Source organism: Oncorhynchus masou, chromosome 5, assembly GCF_036934945.1.
Source record: "Oncorhynchus masou masou isolate Uvic2021 chromosome 5, UVic_Omas_1.1, whole genome shotgun sequence".
Lineage (NCBI taxonomy): Eukaryota > Metazoa > Chordata > Actinopteri > Salmoniformes > Salmonidae > Oncorhynchus > Oncorhynchus masou.
Window position 1 is genome coordinate 83,141,792 of NC_088216.1, and position 17,463 is coordinate 83,159,254.

The 17,463-nt window shown below is 44.9% G+C and overlaps 1 protein-coding gene across 1 annotated transcript in view; it reads left to right on the top strand.

Moving 5' to 3' along the window:
- Positions 1–17,463, top strand: part of LOC135540387 (zinc finger protein GLI1-like) — a 154,948-nt gene that overhangs the window by 105,642 nt on the left and 31,843 nt on the right. Inside the window, exons 2-8 of the mRNA XM_064967004.1 lie at positions 5,819–5,942; positions 12,087–12,328; positions 13,693–13,782; positions 14,399–14,597; positions 16,454–16,601; positions 16,850–16,957; positions 17,314–17,451. Coding sequence (XP_064823076.1) covers positions 5,872–5,942; positions 12,087–12,328; positions 13,693–13,782; positions 14,399–14,597; positions 16,454–16,601; positions 16,850–16,957; positions 17,314–17,451 — 996 coding nt within the window. The 5' untranslated portion in view covers positions 5,819–5,871. The remainder of the gene's footprint in view (positions 1–5,818; positions 5,943–12,086; positions 12,329–13,692; positions 13,783–14,398; positions 14,598–16,453; positions 16,602–16,849; positions 16,958–17,313; positions 17,452–17,463) is intronic.

Genomic DNA, 17,463 nt, shown 5'->3' on the forward strand with positions numbered 1-17,463 from the left:
CACACACTGTCCCTCATGTACACACTGTCCCTCATGTACACACTGTCCCTCATGTACACACACTGCCCCTCATGTACACACTGTCCCTCATGTACACACACTGTCCCTCATGTACACACTGTCCGTCATGTACACACACTGTCCCTCATGTACACACTGTCCCTCATGTACACACTGTCCCTCATGTACACACACTGTCCCTCATGTACACACACTGTCCCTCATGTACACACTGCCCCTCATGTACACACTGTCCCTCATGTACACACTGTCCCTCATGTACACACACTGTCCCTCATGTGCACACTGTCCCTCGTGTACACACTGTCCCTTATGTACACACTGTCCCTCATGCACACACTGTCCCTCGTGTACACACTGTCCCTCATGCACACACTGTCCCTCATGTGCACACTGTCCCTCATGTACACACAACACATGGGTTTGGGATTCAGCATGTGTCTACGCAAATGATGTCATAAATCAGCACTGCAGATCTCTCCCTGTCCTCTGCCATGCATTGATTGTATTACTGTTGATGATATCTGGAAATGTCTATGTACACCCTGGCCCATCTACTGTTAATAGACCCAATTATGACTTGTGCTCTGATATCTGCTTCACTCATTTCTGCTCCCGTAAAAGCCTGGGTTTTCTGCACTAGAAGCGTATTACCTAAAATGGATCAATTGAAAGTGTGGTTTCACAGCTCCAATCCAGATGTGTTGGTCATTACTGAGACGTGGTTAAGGAAGAGTGTTTTGAATACTGACGTTAACCTTACTGTTATAACCTTTTTCAGCAAGACAGATTTTCCAAAGGTGGGAGAGTGGCAATCTTTACCAAGGATCACCTTCAGTGCTCGGTTGTCTCCACCAAGTCTGTCCCAAAACAATTTGATTTGCTGGTTTTAAGCATTAAACTTTCAAATAGCTCTTTGTTGACTGTTGCTGGGTGCTATCGTCCTCCATCAGCACCGGCCTGTATCCTACCTGCCCTAAGCTCTCTCCCTCACACTAAGTCTGTATTTGTCCTGCTAGGTGACCTAAACTGGGACATGCTTAAACCACCTGACCAAGTCCTAAAGTAATGGGACTCCCTAAACCTTTCTCAGATTATTACCAATCCCACAAGGTATGACTCCAAACACCCAGAAAAGGCTACTCTCCTCCATGTTATCCTCACAAATAATCCTGATAGGTATCAGTCTGGTGTTTCCTGTAATAACCTTAGTGATCACACAACTTGTGTTCGTAATGGCTGCTCAGTGAAACGACCTGTCCTGATTTGTCATAGACGCTTGGTAAAAAACTTTAATGAGCAAGCCTTCCTTCATGAACTGGCCTCTGTTAAATGGTATTGAATCAGCTTCATCCCCTCTGTCGAAGATGCTTGGACCTTCTTTTTTGATATTTTCATTGGTGTTGTTAACAAACACGCACCCATAAATAAAATGAGAGTTAAAAACAGGTACATCCCCTGGTTTGACAGTGATCTTGCAGAGTTACTCCACCTCAAGAATTGCATTTGGCAAAAGGCTTGGCACACGCATAGTCAGGCTGACTGGCTCTCGTTCAGGCAAATGAGAAATAAGTGCACACAGGCTATCTGGAAGGACAAAGTTAGTTACTTTAAGGAGCAGTTCTCTCTCTGTGGGTTTAACCCCAAGAAGTTCTGGAAAACGGTTAAAGACCTGGAGAATAAACCCTCCTCACAGTTGTCCATGTCCCTTGATGTTGATGATGTGGTTGTTACTGACAAGGAGCACATGGCTGAGCTCTTTAATCACCACTTCATTAAGTCAGGATTCCTATTTGACTCAGCCATGCCTCCTTGCCCATCCAACATTTCCTCATCTCCCACCCCTTCTAACGTGACTATCCCCAATGCTTCTCTTTTTCCCCTGCCCCGCTACAAAGTTTCTCCCTGCAGGCAGTCACTGCTAGAGGAGCTCCTGAAAATGGGTCAGATGGTTTAGACCCTTTCTTCTTTAAGGTTGCTGCCCCTATCATCGCCAAACCTATCTCCAACCTTTCTAACCGGTCTCTCCTTTCTGGGGAGGTTCCCATTGCTTGGAAGGCAGCCACAGTTAATCCTTTATTTAAATGGGGAGATCAAGCTGATCCTAACTGTTATAGGCCTATATTGTTATAGGCCTTCTATTTTGCCCTGTTTATCAAAAGGTGTTGGAAAAACTTGTCAATAATCACCTGACTGGCTTTCTTAGTGTCTATAGTATTTGCTCTGGTATGCAATCTGGTTTCCGCTCAGGTTATGGATGTGTCACTGCAACCTTAAAGGTCCTAAATGATGTCACCATTGCCCTTGATTCTAAGCAATGTTGTGCTGCTATTTTTATTGACTTGGCCAAAGCGTTTGATACAGTAGACCATTCCATTCTTGTGGGCCAGCTAAGGAATATGGGTGTCTCTGAGGGATCTTTGGCCTGGTTTGCTAACTACCTCTCTCAAAGAGTACAGTGTATAAAGTCAGAAAATCTGCTGTCTCAGCCACTGCCTGTCACCAAGGGACTACCCCAAGGCTCAATTCTAGACCTCACACCCTTCTCAATTTACATCAACAACATAGCTCAGGCAGTAGGAAGCTCTCTCATCCATTTATATGCATATTATCCAGTCTTATACTCAGCTGGCCCCTCCCTGGATTTTGTGTCAAATGCTCTACAGCAAAACTTTTTTAGTGCCCAACAAGCTTTCTCTGCCCTTAACCTTGTTCTGAACACCTCCAAAACAAAGGTAATGTTTGCCCCTCTCCCCACAGGTGTTATTACTACCTCTGAGGGTTTAGAGCTTGAGGTAGTCACCTCATACAAGTACTTGGGCGTATGGCTAGACGGTGCACTGTCCTTCTCTCAGCACATATCAAAACTGCAGGCTAAAGTTAAATCTAGACTTGGTAATCGCTGCTCTTTCAACCCAGCTGCCAAACTAACCCTGATTCAGATGACCATCCTGCCCATGCTAGATCATGGAGACATAATTTATAGATCGTCAGGTAAAGCTGCTCTCAGCCGCTAGATGTTCTTTACAATTCGGCCATCAGATTTGCCACCAATGCTCCTTATAGGACACATCACTGCACTCTATACTCCTCTGTAAACTGTCATCTCTGTATACCCATTGCAAGACCCACTGGTTAATGCTTATTTATTAAACCCTGTTGGCCTCACTCCCCCCTTATCTGAGATATCTACTGCAGCCCTCATCCTCCACATACAACACCCATTCTCCCAGTCACATTCTGTTAAAGGTCTGTTAAAGCGCACACATCCCTGGGTCGCTCCTCTTTTCCGTTCGCTGCAGCTGGCGACTAGAACGAGCTGCAACAAACACTCAAAATGGACAGTTTTATCTCAACCTCTTCATTCAAAGACTCAATCATGGACACTTTTACTGACAGTTGTGGCTGCTTTGTGTGATGTATTGTTGTCTCTACCTTCTTGTCCTTTGTGCTGTTGTCTGTGCCCAATAATGTTTGTACCATGTTTTGTGGTGCTACCATGTTGTGTTGCCACCATCTTGTTGTCATGTTGTGTTGCTACCATGCTGTGTTGTCATGTGTTGCTGCCTTGCTATGTTGTTGTCTTAGGTCTCTCTTTATGTAGTGTTGTGTTGTCATGTGTTGCTGCCTTGCTATGTTGTTGTCCTAGGTCTCTCTTTATGTAGTGTTGTGTTGTCATGTGTTGCTGCCTTGCTATGTTGTTGTCTTAGGTCTCTCTTTATGCAGTGTTGCGTTGTCATGTGTTGCTGCCTTGCTATGTTGTTGTCTTAGGTCTCTCTTTATGTAGTGTTGTGTTGTCATGTGTTGCTGCCTTGCTATGTTGTTGTCCTAGGTCTCTCTTTATGTAGTGTTGTGTTGTCATGTGTTGCTGCCTTGCTATGTTGTTGTCTTAGGTCTCTCTTTATGTAGTGTTGTGTTGTCATGTGTTGCTGCCTTGCTATGTTGTTGTCTTAGGTCTCTCTTTATGTAGTGTTGTGTTGTCATGTGTTGCTGCCTTGCTATGTTGTTGTCTTAGGTCTCTCTTTATGTAGTGTTGTGTTGTCATGTGTTGCTGCCTTGCTATGTTGTTGTCTTAGGTCTCTTTTTATGTAGTGTTGTGTTGTCATGTGTTGCTGCCGTGCTATGTTGTTGTCTTAGGTCTCTCTTTATGTAGTGTTGTGTTGTCATGTGTTGCTGCCTTGCTATGTTGTTGTCTTCGGTCTCTCTTTATGTAGTGTTGTGTTGTCATGTGTTGCTGCCTTGCTATGTTGTTGTCTTCGGTCTCTCTTTATGTAGTGTTGTGTTGTCATGTGTTGCTGCCTTGCTATGTTGTTGTCTTAGGTCTCTCTTTATGTAGTGTTGTGTTGTCATGTGTTGCTGCCTTGCTATGTTGTTGTCCTAGGTCTCTCTTTATGTAGTGTTGTGTTGTCATGTGTTGCTGCCTTGCTATGTTGTTGTCTTAGGTCTCTCTTTATGTAGTGTTGTGTTGTCTCTCTTGTTGTGGTGTGTTTTGTCCGGTATGTATATTGTATTTATGTATTTATTTAAATCCCAGGCCCCTGTCCTTTTGGCCTTCGTTGTAAATACGAATATGTTCTTAACAGACTTTTCTAGTTAAATAAAAAATTAATGAATAAAATGTGACAGGGAGGGGTGTGAATGAAAAGTACTGGTTGTGTGTGCGTGTGTGTGTTCGTGTGTGTGTGTGCATGTGTGTGCGTGTGTGCGTGTGCGTGTGTGCGTGTGTGCGTGAGTGTGCGGGTGCGTGTGTGTGCGTGCGTGCGTGTGCGCGCGTGCGTGTGTGCGTGTGTGCGTGTGCGTGTGTGTGTGCGTTTCTCTCCAAGTCCTCAGACGGTATCTGTCCCTGAATGGTGTATCTAAATCAGAGGAGGCTGCTGAGAGGAGGACGGATCATAATAATGGCCAGAACAGGACATATGGGATGTCTCACACCTGGAGACCATGTGTTTCATGTATTTGATACCATTCCACTGATTCCTCTCCAGTCATTACCACAAGCCCATCCTCCCCCTTTAAGGTGCCACCAACCTCCTGTGATATAATTGTAATTCTAGGTACTAAGTTATTATTGTGGTTCTGTCTCCTAACAGTTCCATTATTATGATTTTCTGTCATTGTGTTTCCTATCGGTTTTCCTTCCGGTGGTTCTAATTCTGAATTCTAATAGTTCTTATTGTGTTTCCTATCGGTTTTCCTTCCGGTGGTTCTAATTCTGAATTCTAATAGTTCTTATTGTGTTTCCTATCGGTTTTCCTTCCGGTGGTTCTAATTCTGAATTCTAATAGTTCTTATTGTGTTTCCTATCGGTTTTCCTTCCGGTGGTTCTAATTCTGAATTCTAATAGTTCTTATTGTGTTTCCTATCGGTTTTCCTTCCGGTGGTTCTAATTCTGAATTCTAATAGTTCTTATTGTGTTTCCTATCGGTTTTCCTTCCGGTGGTTCTAATTCTGAATTCTAATAGTTCTTATTGTGTTTCCTATCGGTTCTAATTCTGAATTCTAATAGTTCTTATTGTGTTTCCTATCGGTTTTCCTTCCGGTGGTTCTAATTCTGAATTCTAATAGTTCTTATTGTGTTTCCTATCGGTTTTCCTTCCGGTGGTTCTAATTCTGAATTCTAATAGTTCTTATTGTGGTTCCTATCGGTTTTCCTTCCAGTGGTTCTAATTCTGAATTCTAATAGTTCTTATTGTGTTTCCTATCGGTTTTCCTTCCGGTGGTTCTAATTCTGAATTCTAATAGTTCTTATTGTGGTTCTGTCTCCTAACGGTGCTTCTTATTGTGTTTCTCTCCTCAGGGCGTAAAGGCTGCTGGCTGTCTTGTCCTGCCCTGTAACCGAGCAGAGCCCCAATGCCAGTGGACATGCAGCCACATCAGAGGCTGTATCATTATGAGTCTACACCCAACCAGCCGCCCAGAGGGTAAGACAACAACAACAACAACAACAACAACCACTCCTCCTCTCCTACCTTTTGGAATATCATGTTAAATTGTTCTTTGAACAGTCTGTCACAAAATACTATAAAGACACTAACAGACAGACATGAATGATTCATTCTTGTCTCTCCAAACCCAATAAAAAATGATTTGATGACTTGTCTAGTCCAGAGACAACCAGCATTTTCAGAGTAGCTAAAAGCCTAAAAGGCCAGGTCCTGGAGCAATTGTTGTGGAGAGAGTTAGCTGAGCTCTACCCGTCTTTCCTCCCCCTCCCTCTCTCCTCCCCCTTTCCTCCCCCTCCTCTCCCCATATACCACCCAGGTTGTGAGGTGAGCGGGCGAGGCAGTCTCTCTCTCTCTCTCTCTCTCTGACAGCTGCTAATTACAGGCCAGCCAGACCCGGCTGGGCTCTGCATGACTGCCCGCCCTACCACCCGCCTGTACTCTGCTCAGGTTACCCTGCTAGAGGGAGGGAGAGGGGGGGTGAGAGAGAGATAGGGAGAGAGAAGGGAGATGGGGTGAGAATAACAGAGGGAGAAATGTGAAAGAATTGAGGGAGGGAGGGAAAGAGAGTGAGAGAAAGGGGAGAGAGATAAGGGGGTGAGAAAGACAGGATAAAGAGAGAGAGAGAGAGAGAGAGGAGAGAGAGAAAGTGAGAGGCAGAGAGAGAAAGTGAGAGGCAGAGAGAGAAAGTGAGAGGCAGAGAGAGAAAGCGAGAGGCAGAGAAAGAAAGCGAGAGGCAGAGAGAGAAAGCGAGAGGCAGAGAGAGAAAGCGAGAGGCAGAGAGAGAAAGCGAGAGGCAGAGAGAGACGGAGGGGGAAAGCCACCATAGTAGATTAGACAGAGAGGAGCAGCCTAAGCTCCTGTGTGGAGGAATACACATCGTAGAGAAAGAATTAGAGAGCTGAAAGGGAGACTTAGAAGGTACAGGGATGAATGAAGAGAGAGTGAGAGAGAGAGAGAAAGAGAGACAGAGGGGGGGGGGCAGGGAGAGAGAGTGGGGGGGGGGGCAGGGAGAGAGAGAGGGGGGCAGGGAGAGAGAGAGGGGGGCAGGGAGAGAGAGAGGGGGAAGGGAGAGAGAGAGAGAAGGAGAGGGGGAAGAGTGGAGAGGGAGAGAGAGAGAGTAAACTTTAAATGTATGAGAACATTGCTACGAGGCTTCCCTGGTCTGTTCAGTTTCTAAATGAAAAAACAGTTAGTGTCTATGGCTCTATAACAACAATAAGAGTGCGGCGCCACCTGCTGGTAAATGAAAAGCGCAGAAGCGATGAAATTCTGTGCTGGATAGTCAACCAACATGGCTGTTTACTGTTCAGAAGTAGTTAAACTATCCGTTTGTTCTTCTTCTGTTTCTCTCTGCATCTTTTTTATTTATTTATTTATTTCACCTTTACTTAACCAGGTAGGCAAGTTGAGAACAAGTTCTCATTTACAACTGCGACCTGGCCAAGATAAAGCAAAGCAGTTCCACACACACAACAACACAGAGTTACACATGGAGTAAAACAAACATACAGTCAATAATACAATAGAAAAATCTTTATACATTGAGTGCAAATGAGGGAAGATAATGGAGGTAAGGCAATAAATAGGCGACGTAATTACAATATAGCAATTAAACACTGGAGCGATTGATGTGCAGAAGATGAATGTGCAGGTAGAGATACTGGGGTGCAAAGGAGAAAGATAAATAAATAAATACAGTACGAGGATGAGGTAGTTGGATAGGCTATTTACAGATGGGCTATGTGCAGGCGCAGTGATCTGTGAGCTGCTCTGACAGCTGGTGCTTAAAGCTATTGAGGGAGATATGAGTCTCCAGCTTCAGTGATTTTTGCAGTTCGTTCCAGTCATTGGCAGCAGAGAACTGGAAGGAAAGGCGGCCAAAGTAGAAAATTGGCTTTGGGGATGACCAGTGAGATATACCTGCTGGAGCGCGTGCTACGAGTGGGTGCTGCTATAGTGACCAGTGAGCTGAGATAAGGCGGGGCTTTACCTAGCAGAGACTTGTAGATGACCTGGAGTCAGTGTGTTTGGCGACGAGTATGAAGCGAGGGCCAGCCAACGAGAGAGTACAGGTCGCAGTGGTGGGTAGTATATGGGGCTTTGGTGACAAAATGGATGGCACAGTGATAGACTGCATCCAATTTGTTGAGTAGAGTGTTCGAGGCTATTTTGTAAATGACATTGCCGAAGTCGAGGATTGGTAGGATGGTCAGTTTTACGAGGGTATGTTTGGCAGCATGAGTGAAGGATGATTTTTTGCGAAATAGGAAGCCAATTCTAGATTTAACTTTGGATTGGAGATGTTTGATGTGAGTCTGGAAGGAGAGTTTACAGTCTAACCAGACACCTAGGTATTTGTAGTTGTCCACATATTCTAAATCAGAACTGTCCAAAGTAGGGATGTTGGACTGGCGGGCAGGTGCGGGCAGCCATCGGTTGAAGAGCATGCATTTAGTTTCACTTGTATTTAAGAGCAATTGGAGGCCACGGAAGGAGAGTTGTATGGCATTGAAGCTCATCTGGAGGTTAGTTTACACAGTGTCCAAAGAAGGGCCAGAAGTATACAGAATGGTGTCGTCTGCGTAGAGGTGGATCAGAGAATCACCAGCAGCAAGAGCAACATCATTGATGTATACAGAGTCGGCCCGAGAATTGAACCCTGTGGCACCCCCATAGAGACTGGCAGAGGTCCGGACAATAGGCCCTCCGTTTTGACACACTGAACTCTATCAGAGAAGTAGTTGGTGAACCAGGCGAGGCAATCATTTGAGAAACCATGGCTGTTGAGTCTGTCGATAAGAAAGTGGTGATTGACAGAGTCGAAGGCCTTGGCCAGGTCGATGAAGACGGCTGCACAGTAATGTCGCTTATCGATGGCGGTTATGATGTCGTTTAGAACCTTGAGCGTGGCTGAGGTGCACCCATGACCAGCTCGGAAACCAGATTGCATAGCGGAGAAGGTACAGTGGGGTTCGAAATGGTCGGTAATCTGTTTGTTGACTTGGCTTTCGAAGACCTTAGAAAGGCAGGGTAGGATAGATATAAGTCTGTAGCAGTTTGGGTCAAGAGTGTCTCCTCCTTTGAAGAGGGGGATGACCGCGGCAGCCTTCCAATCTTTGTGAATCTCAGACGATAAGAAAGAGAGGTTGAACAGGCTAGTAATAGGTGTTGCAACAATTTTGGCAGATCATTTTAGAAAGAGAGGGCCCAAGTCAGCTGATTTGTAGGGGTCCAGATTTTGCAGCTCTTTCAGAACATCAGCTATCTGGATTTGGGTGAAGGAGAAATGGGGGAGGCTTGGGTGAGTTGCTGTGGGTTGTGCCGGGTAGTTGACCGGGGTAGGGGTAGCCAGGTGGAAAGCATGGCCAGCCGTAGAGAAATGCTTATTGAAATGCTCAATTATAGTGGATTTATCGGTAGTAACAGTGTTTCCTAGCCTCGGTGCAGTGAGCAGCTGGGAGGAGATGCTCTTATTCTCCATGGATTTGTCCCAGAACTTTTTGGAGTTTGTGCTTCCGAATGCAAATTTCTGCTAGAAAAAGCTAACCTTAGCTGTCCTAACTGCCTGTGTATATTTGTTCCTAACTTCCCTGAAAAGTTGCATATCACGGGGGCTGCTCGATGCTAATGCAGAACGCCATAGGATGTTTTTGTGCTTGTCAAGGGCAGTCAGACCTGGAGTGAACCAAGGGCTGTATCTGTTACTGCTTCTACATTTTTTGAATGGAGAATGATTATTTAAAATGGTGAGGAAGGCACATTTAAAGAATAACCAGGCATCCTCTACTGATGGATGAGGTCAATGTCACTCTCTCTGTCTCCTTCCCCATTTGTCCCTTTCACTCCCTCTCTCCTCTCTGTCTGACTGAGTGCAGGGTAACCTCCCTCTCTCCTCTCTGTCTGACTGAGTGCAGGGTAACCTCCCTCTCTCCTCTCTGTCTGACTGAGTGCAGGGTAACCTCCCTCTCTCCTCTCTGTCTGGCTGAGTGCAGGGTAACCTCCCTCTCTCCTCTCTGTCTGACTGAGTGCAGGGTAACCTCCCTCTCCCTCTCTGTCTGGCTGAGTGCAGGGTAACCTCCCTCTCTCCTCTCTGTCTGACTGAGTGCAGGGTAACCTCCCTCTCCCTCTCTGTCTGGCTGAGTGCAGGGTAACCTCCCTCTCTCCTCTCTGTCTGACTGAGTGCAGGGTAACCTCCCTCTCTCCTCTCTGTCTGACTGAGTGCAGGGTAACCTCCCTCTCTCCTCTCTGTCTGACTGAGTGCAGGGTAACCTCCCTCTCTCCTCTCTGTCTGACTGAGTGCAGGGTAACCTCCCTCTCTCTTCTCTGTCTGGCTGTGTGCAGGGTAACCTCCCTCTCCCTCTCTGTCTGACTGAGTGCAGGGTAACCTCCCTCTCTCCTCTCTGTCTGACTGAGTGCAGGGTAACCTCCCTCTCTCCTCTCTGTCTGACTGAGTGCAGGGTAACCTCCCTCTCTCCTCTCTGTCTGACTGAGTGCAGGGTAACCTCCCTCTCTCCTCTCTGTCTGACTGAGTGCAGGGTAACCTCCCTCTCTCCTCTCTGTCTGGCTGAGTGCAGGGTAACCTCCCTCTCTCCTCTATCTCTTTCACCCTCTCTCTATCTCTCTCTGTCCCTCTCTCTATCTATCCCTCTAACTCTCTCTCTATCCCTCTCCCTCTCTCGTATTTGGTTGTGTAACTGCACTGTCTGATCTTGATATCTTTATCTCGCTGTGTGTCTCTGTGTGTCTCTGTTTGTCTCTGTTTGTCTCTGTGTGTCTCTGTTTGTCTCTGTGTGTCTCTGCATGTCTCTGCGTGTCTCTGTGTGTATCTGTGTGTATCTGTGTGTCTCTGTTTGTATCTGTGTGTCTCTGCATGTCTCTGCGTGTCTCTGTGTGTATCTGTGTGTATCTGTGTGTCTCTGTTTGTATCTGTGTGTCTCTGTGTGTATCTCCGTGTCTCTGTGTGTCTCTGTGTGTCTGTATACTGTGTGTCTCTGTGTGTCTGTATACTGTGTGTGTCTGTGTCTCTGTGTGTCTGTATACTGTGTGTCTGTATACTGTGTGTCTGTCTGCTGTGTGTCTCTGTGTGTCTCTGTGTGTGTGTGTGTGTCTGTCTGCTGTGTGTCTCTGTGTGTCTCTGTGTGTCTGTCTGCTGTGTGTCTCTGTGTGTCTGTATACTGTGTGTCTCTGTGTGTCTATATACTGTGTGTCTCTGTGTGTCTGTATGCTGTGTGTCTCTGTGTGTCTATATACTGTGTGTCTGTATGTTGTATGTCTCTGTGTGTCTCTGTGTGTCTGTATGCTGTATGTCTCTGTGTGTCTCTGTGTGTCTATATACTGTGTGTCTCTGTGTGTCTGTATGCTGTATGTCTCTGTGTGTCTGTATGTCTCTGTGTGTCAATATACTGTGTGTCTCTGTGTGTCTGTATGCTGTGTGTCTCTGTGTGTCTATATACTGTGTGTCTGTATGCTGTATGTCTCTGTGTGTCTGTATGCTGTGTGTCTCTGTGTGTCTGTCTGCTGTGTGTCTCTGTGTGTCTGTATACTGTGTGTCTCTGTGTGTCTATATACTGTGTGTCTCTGTGTGTCTGTATGCTGTGTGTCTCTGTGTGTCTATATACTGTGTGTCTGTATGTTGTATGTCTCTGTGTGTCTCTGTGTGTCTGTATGCTGTATGTCTCTGTGTGTCTCTGTGTGTCTATATACTGTGTGTCTCTGTGTGTCTGTATGCTGTATGTCTCTGTGTGTCTCTGTGTGTCTGTATGTCTCTGTGTGTCAATATACTGTGTGTCTCTGTGTGTCTGTATGCTGTGTGTCTCTGTGTGTCTATATACTGTGTGTCTGTATGCTGTATGTCTCTGTGTGTCTGTATGCTGTATGTCTCTGTGTGTCTGTATGCTGTATGTCTCTGTGTGTCTCTGTGTGTCTGTATGCTGTATGTCTCTGTGTGTCTCTGTGTGTCTGTATGCTGTATGTCTCTGTGTGTCTCTGTGTGTCTGTATGCTGTATGTCTCTGTGTGTCTCTGTGTGTCTGTATGCTGTATGTCTCTGTGTGTCTGTATGTCTCTGTGTTTCTGTGTGTCTATATACTGTGTGTCTCTGTGTGTCTGTCTGTTTGTCTAGTCATACTCCATCAGGAAGGTCACCCTACAGTGATGTGTCATCGCTCCGTGCTCCACTCCACAACGGCCAGCCTCTGGACTGCAGGAACATGTACAACCCTATGACCCCTAACCCCATGACCCCTAATCCCAGGACCAACCCTAACTCTGGGGTCAACCCCATGGACCAGTACATGCGGCCCCCTCTGGCCCCCCCACTGCACAGCATGATGGGACACCGTGGCATGAATCTGTTCTCCGATGGTGAGCCAGTCCTTTATTAATTCCATGGTTGCAGAGCTACCGGTAATATTTACCAAAGTTACCAAAATCTTCAGGAATTTTGGTAATTAACAGAAAATCTATGGCAAATCTATTGTCGCTTTTGTAATTTATACTTAAATAACTTTTTTTTTTTTTATTCATATATAGTATTAATTTATTATATCTGTGTCCATATTGTCCAGGAGTTTCTAATAGATGGCCCATTTGGTTTAAGAGAAAACAGACTAATTAATGGAAAATGCATCTAATCAACAATGGCATTATTTTCAATTACTTACAACTCGTTCAGCTGTTGACTTTTTTTTCACAACTGCCACCAGTTTGATGCAAATACATTAACAACAAATACATAGACAGTTTTTAAAAAATGAATAAGGATATTTCATGCTAAAACCCTCATATTAAACATCAATGTTAGTCACTAAACTCAATCAATCAATCAAATGTATTTATAAAGCTCGTCTTACATCAGCTGATATCTCAAAGTGCTGTACAGAAACCCAGCCTAAAACCACAAACAGCAAGCAATGCAGATGTAGAAGCACAGTGGCTAGGAAAAACTCCCTAGAAAGGCACGAACCTAGGAAGAACCAGGCTCTGAGGGGTGGCCAGTCCTCTTCTGGCTGTGCCGGGTAGAGATTATAACAGAACATGACCAAGTTGTTCAAATGTTAATAGATGACCAGCAGGGTCAAATAATAATAAGTAGTTGTCGAGGGTGCAGCAAGTCAGCACCTCGGAAGTAAATGTCAGTTGGCTTTTCATAGCCGATCATTCAGAGTATCTCTATCACTCCTGCTGTCTCTAGAGAGTTGATAACAGCATGTCTGAGACAGGTAGCACGTCCGGTGAACAGGTCAGGGTTCCATAGCCGCAGGCAGAACAGTTGAAACTGGAGCAGCAGCACAGCCAGGTGGACTGAGGACAGCAAGGAGTCATCAGGCCAGGTAGTCCTGAGGCTTGGTCCTAGGGCTCAGGTCCTCCGAGAGAGAGAGAAAGAAAGAAAGAATGGCCTTGTCCCTAAAGTAGTCAGAATGGCCATGTCCTAAAGTAGTCAGAATGGCCATGTCCTAAAGTAGTCAGAATTGCCATGTCCTAAAGTAGTCAGAACGGCCATGTCCTAAAGTAGTCAGAATGGCCATGTCCTAAAGTAGTCAGAATGGCCATGTCCTAAAGTAGTCAGAATGGCCATGTCCTAAAGTAGTCAGAATGGCCATGTCCTAAAGTAGTCAGAACGGCCATGTCCTAAAGTAGTCAGAATGGCCATGTCCTAAAGTAGTCAGAATGGCCATGTCCTAAAGTCAGTAATAATGTGATTATTCTCCTTCTCTGTGTTTGTCCAGGTGGAAACAGCTCCCCCTACTGTCAGAACAACCTCATGTCATCCCACTATGGCTTCCCCCACGGCCACGGATCAGACCACATGGGAGGCGGTAAGAAAATAACATGGTGTTCATTAGGCACCAAACGACTGAAACAGGGAGGGACTAATCTGGACTTGTAAATTTGGTTTAAAAATGTTTTCCGTTGCAATCCCCTCTCTCTCTGCTACCTGTCCCTCCCCCTCTCTACCCCCTCCCTGTTCCCCACTCCCCAACCCCCTCTCTCCCCCCTCCTGGCTCCTTTCTCCTGTCTCCCCCCAAACCCCCAATCCCCCACTCCTCTATCTTTCCCCCTTCTTGCTCCTTTCTACCCCCAACCCCTCTCCCTCCTTTCTCCTGTCTCCCCCAATCCCCCACTCACCTCTCTCTCCCCCCTTCTTGCTCCTTTCTACCCCCAACCCCTCTCCCTCCTTTCTCCTGTCTCCCCCAATCCCCCACTCACCTCTCTCTCCCCCTTATTGCTCCTTTCTTCCCCCAACCCCTCTCCCTCCTTTCTCCTGTCTCCCCCAATCCCCCACTCACCTCTCTCTCTCCCCCTTATTGCTCCTTTCTTCCCCCAACCCCTCTCCCTCCTTTCTCCTGTCTCCCCCAATCCCCCACTCACCTCTCTCTCCCCCTTATTGCTCCTTTCTACCCCCAACCCCTCTCCCTCCTTTCTCTTCCTCAGGTTCGCGGTTCTCCACGCCTCGCTCCATGCTGAAGCTGAGTAAGAAGCGTGCTCTGTCCATCTCTCCTCTGTCGGACGCCAGCATGGACCTCCACACGGTCATCAGGACCTCTCCTAACTCACTGGTGGCCTTCGTCAACTCACGATGTGGACCAAATGGAGGCTCCTCCTATGGACATCTGTCTGTTGGTGCCATGAGGTTAGAGCCTTACACTATACTAAACTATAGTACACTGTACTATACTGTACTATACTATAATGTACTATACTGTACTATACTATAATGTATTATACTGTACTATACTGTACTATACTATATTATACTGTACCATACTATACTGTGCTATACTGTACTATACTATATTATACTGTACCATACTATACTGTGCTATACTGTACTATACTATATTATACTGTACCATACTATACTGTACTATACTGTACTATACTATATTATACTGTACCATACTATACTGTACTATACTGTACTATACTATATTATACTGTACCATACTATACTGTACTACACTGTACTATACTATAATGTGCCATACTGTACTATACTGTACTATACTATAATGTACTATACCGTACTATACTGTACTATACTATATTATACTGTACCATACTATACTGTGCTATACTATATTATACTGTACTATAATATACTGTACTATAATATACTGTACTATACCATACTGTACTCTACTATACTATATCATACTGTACCATCCTATACTGTGCTATACTGTACTATAATATACTGTACTATACTATATTGTACTATAATATACTGTACTATACCATACTGTACTGTACTATACTATATTATACTGTACCATACTATACTATATTATGCTGTACTATACTATACTGTACTATAATATACTGTACTATACCATACTGTACTGTACTATACTACAGACCCAATGGAGCCAACTCCTATGGACATATGTCGGTTGGTGCCATGAGGTTAGAGCCTTACACTACACTAAACTATAGTACACTATACTATACTGTACTATACTCTACTATACTCTGCTGCACTATGCTGTACTATACAATACTGTACTGCACTATACTGTGCTATACTGTACTATACAATACTGTACTGTACAATACTGTACTATACTGTATTGTACTGTACTTTGTTGTACTATACTGTACTCTACTGTGCTGTACTATACTGTACTGTATTGTACTGTACTTTGTTGTACTATACTGTGCTGTGCTATACTATACTGTACTGTGCTATACTGTACTATACTGTACTGTACAATACTGTACTGTACAGTGCTATACTGTACTATACTGTATGCTACTGTACTATACTGTACTGTACTATACTGTACTGTACTATACTGTACTGTACTGTACTGAACTGTACTGTGCTATACTGTACTATATTGTACTATACTGTACTGTACTATACTATACTGTACTATACTGTACTGTACTATACTATACTGTACTGTACTATACTGTACTGTACTGTGCTATACTGTACTGTACTATACTGTACTATACGATACTGTACTATACTGTACTATACTGTACTGTACTGTACTGTACTATACTGTACTGTGCTATACTGTACTGTACTATACTATACTGTACTGTACTGTACTGTACTGTACTATACTGTACTGTACTGTACTGTACTATACTGTACTATACTGTACTATACTGTACTGTACTATACTGTACTGTACTATACTGTACTATACTATACTATACTATACCGTACTGTACTGTACTGTACTGTACTACAGACCCAACAGTCTGTTGTTGCCATGAGGTCAGATCTCCAGAACACTTCCTATAGAACTGGAACACAATAAAAGTCAATAATAGACAGACTCTTTGGCTTCATAGTCGCTTTGTATTGACATGTGAGGCATCTGGAACTTCATCAACTATCATCAGATTTATTCTATGTGGGCAGTGTTATATCCATAGACATCAAGATGATTGTTTATAACCATTCCCCATTCAGTTGAATGTTTAACTGTAATCTGTCTATAATAGCCATATGTCTTGTCTCCTGTATGGCAGTCTGTCTATGGGTCTCTCCAACTCCATGAACTACCAGTCCAGACAACAAGGCTCAATGTACGGTGGACACACCCCGGGACCCTGCCACGCCCCTCCCACCAGAATACCCCCACACAACCCCCGACTCCACCCACCCAAACATAGACACGTAAGACTATTCATGATTGTCTTGAGACACCTGCTACGGGCTCCACCTGATAAAGACAAGTCGTACAGAGAAACAGAAAGACATTCTAAAACAACTACAGTATGTAAGTTGAATAGTCCTGACGTGTTTTTTTGTGTGTAGCTGTAGAAATAAGCGGTGCAGGCCAGTGTGGTGGTGTTTACCAGCCATTCTAACGTACCATGGATGGGACAGAGTGTAATTCTGACTTTGTCTGTGTTGCTGTGTAGCTGAAGACAGAACCCGGACTGGGCAATGTGATGGATGGGATAAACATTACGTGTCTGGAGGAGAGATCCGAGGGAGACATGGCCAGCCCTTCTTCCACTGGCACACAGGTAACAAATTACACTACACGCTCAACCACACAACACACACACACAACCACGGGTAACACTACACACTCAGACACACACAAACACACACCCTCAACCACACATAACACACACATAACAACACGACCTACTCAACACTCAATCACAACTCTAAACATAGTATAATATTGCTAACGATCTCTGTGTGAGAGATGGTCATTGTGAGAGACAGAGATGGTGTGTGTGTGTGTGTGTGTGTGTGTGTGTGTGTGTGTGTGTGTGTTTAACAACTGCTACCCATACATTACTTGATGTAATGCCATGTGAGTACCATGAACGTCCTGGTGTTGTTGAACCCTGACCTCTTGACCTGTACCCAGGATCCTCTGCTGGGTCTGCTGGACTGCCGGGAGGATCTGGATAGGGAGGAGAAACCGGAGCCAGAGGTCATCTATGAAACCAACTGCCACTGGGAGAGCTGCAGCAAGGAGTTTGACACGCAGGAGCAGCTAGTGCACGTGAGTACGTTT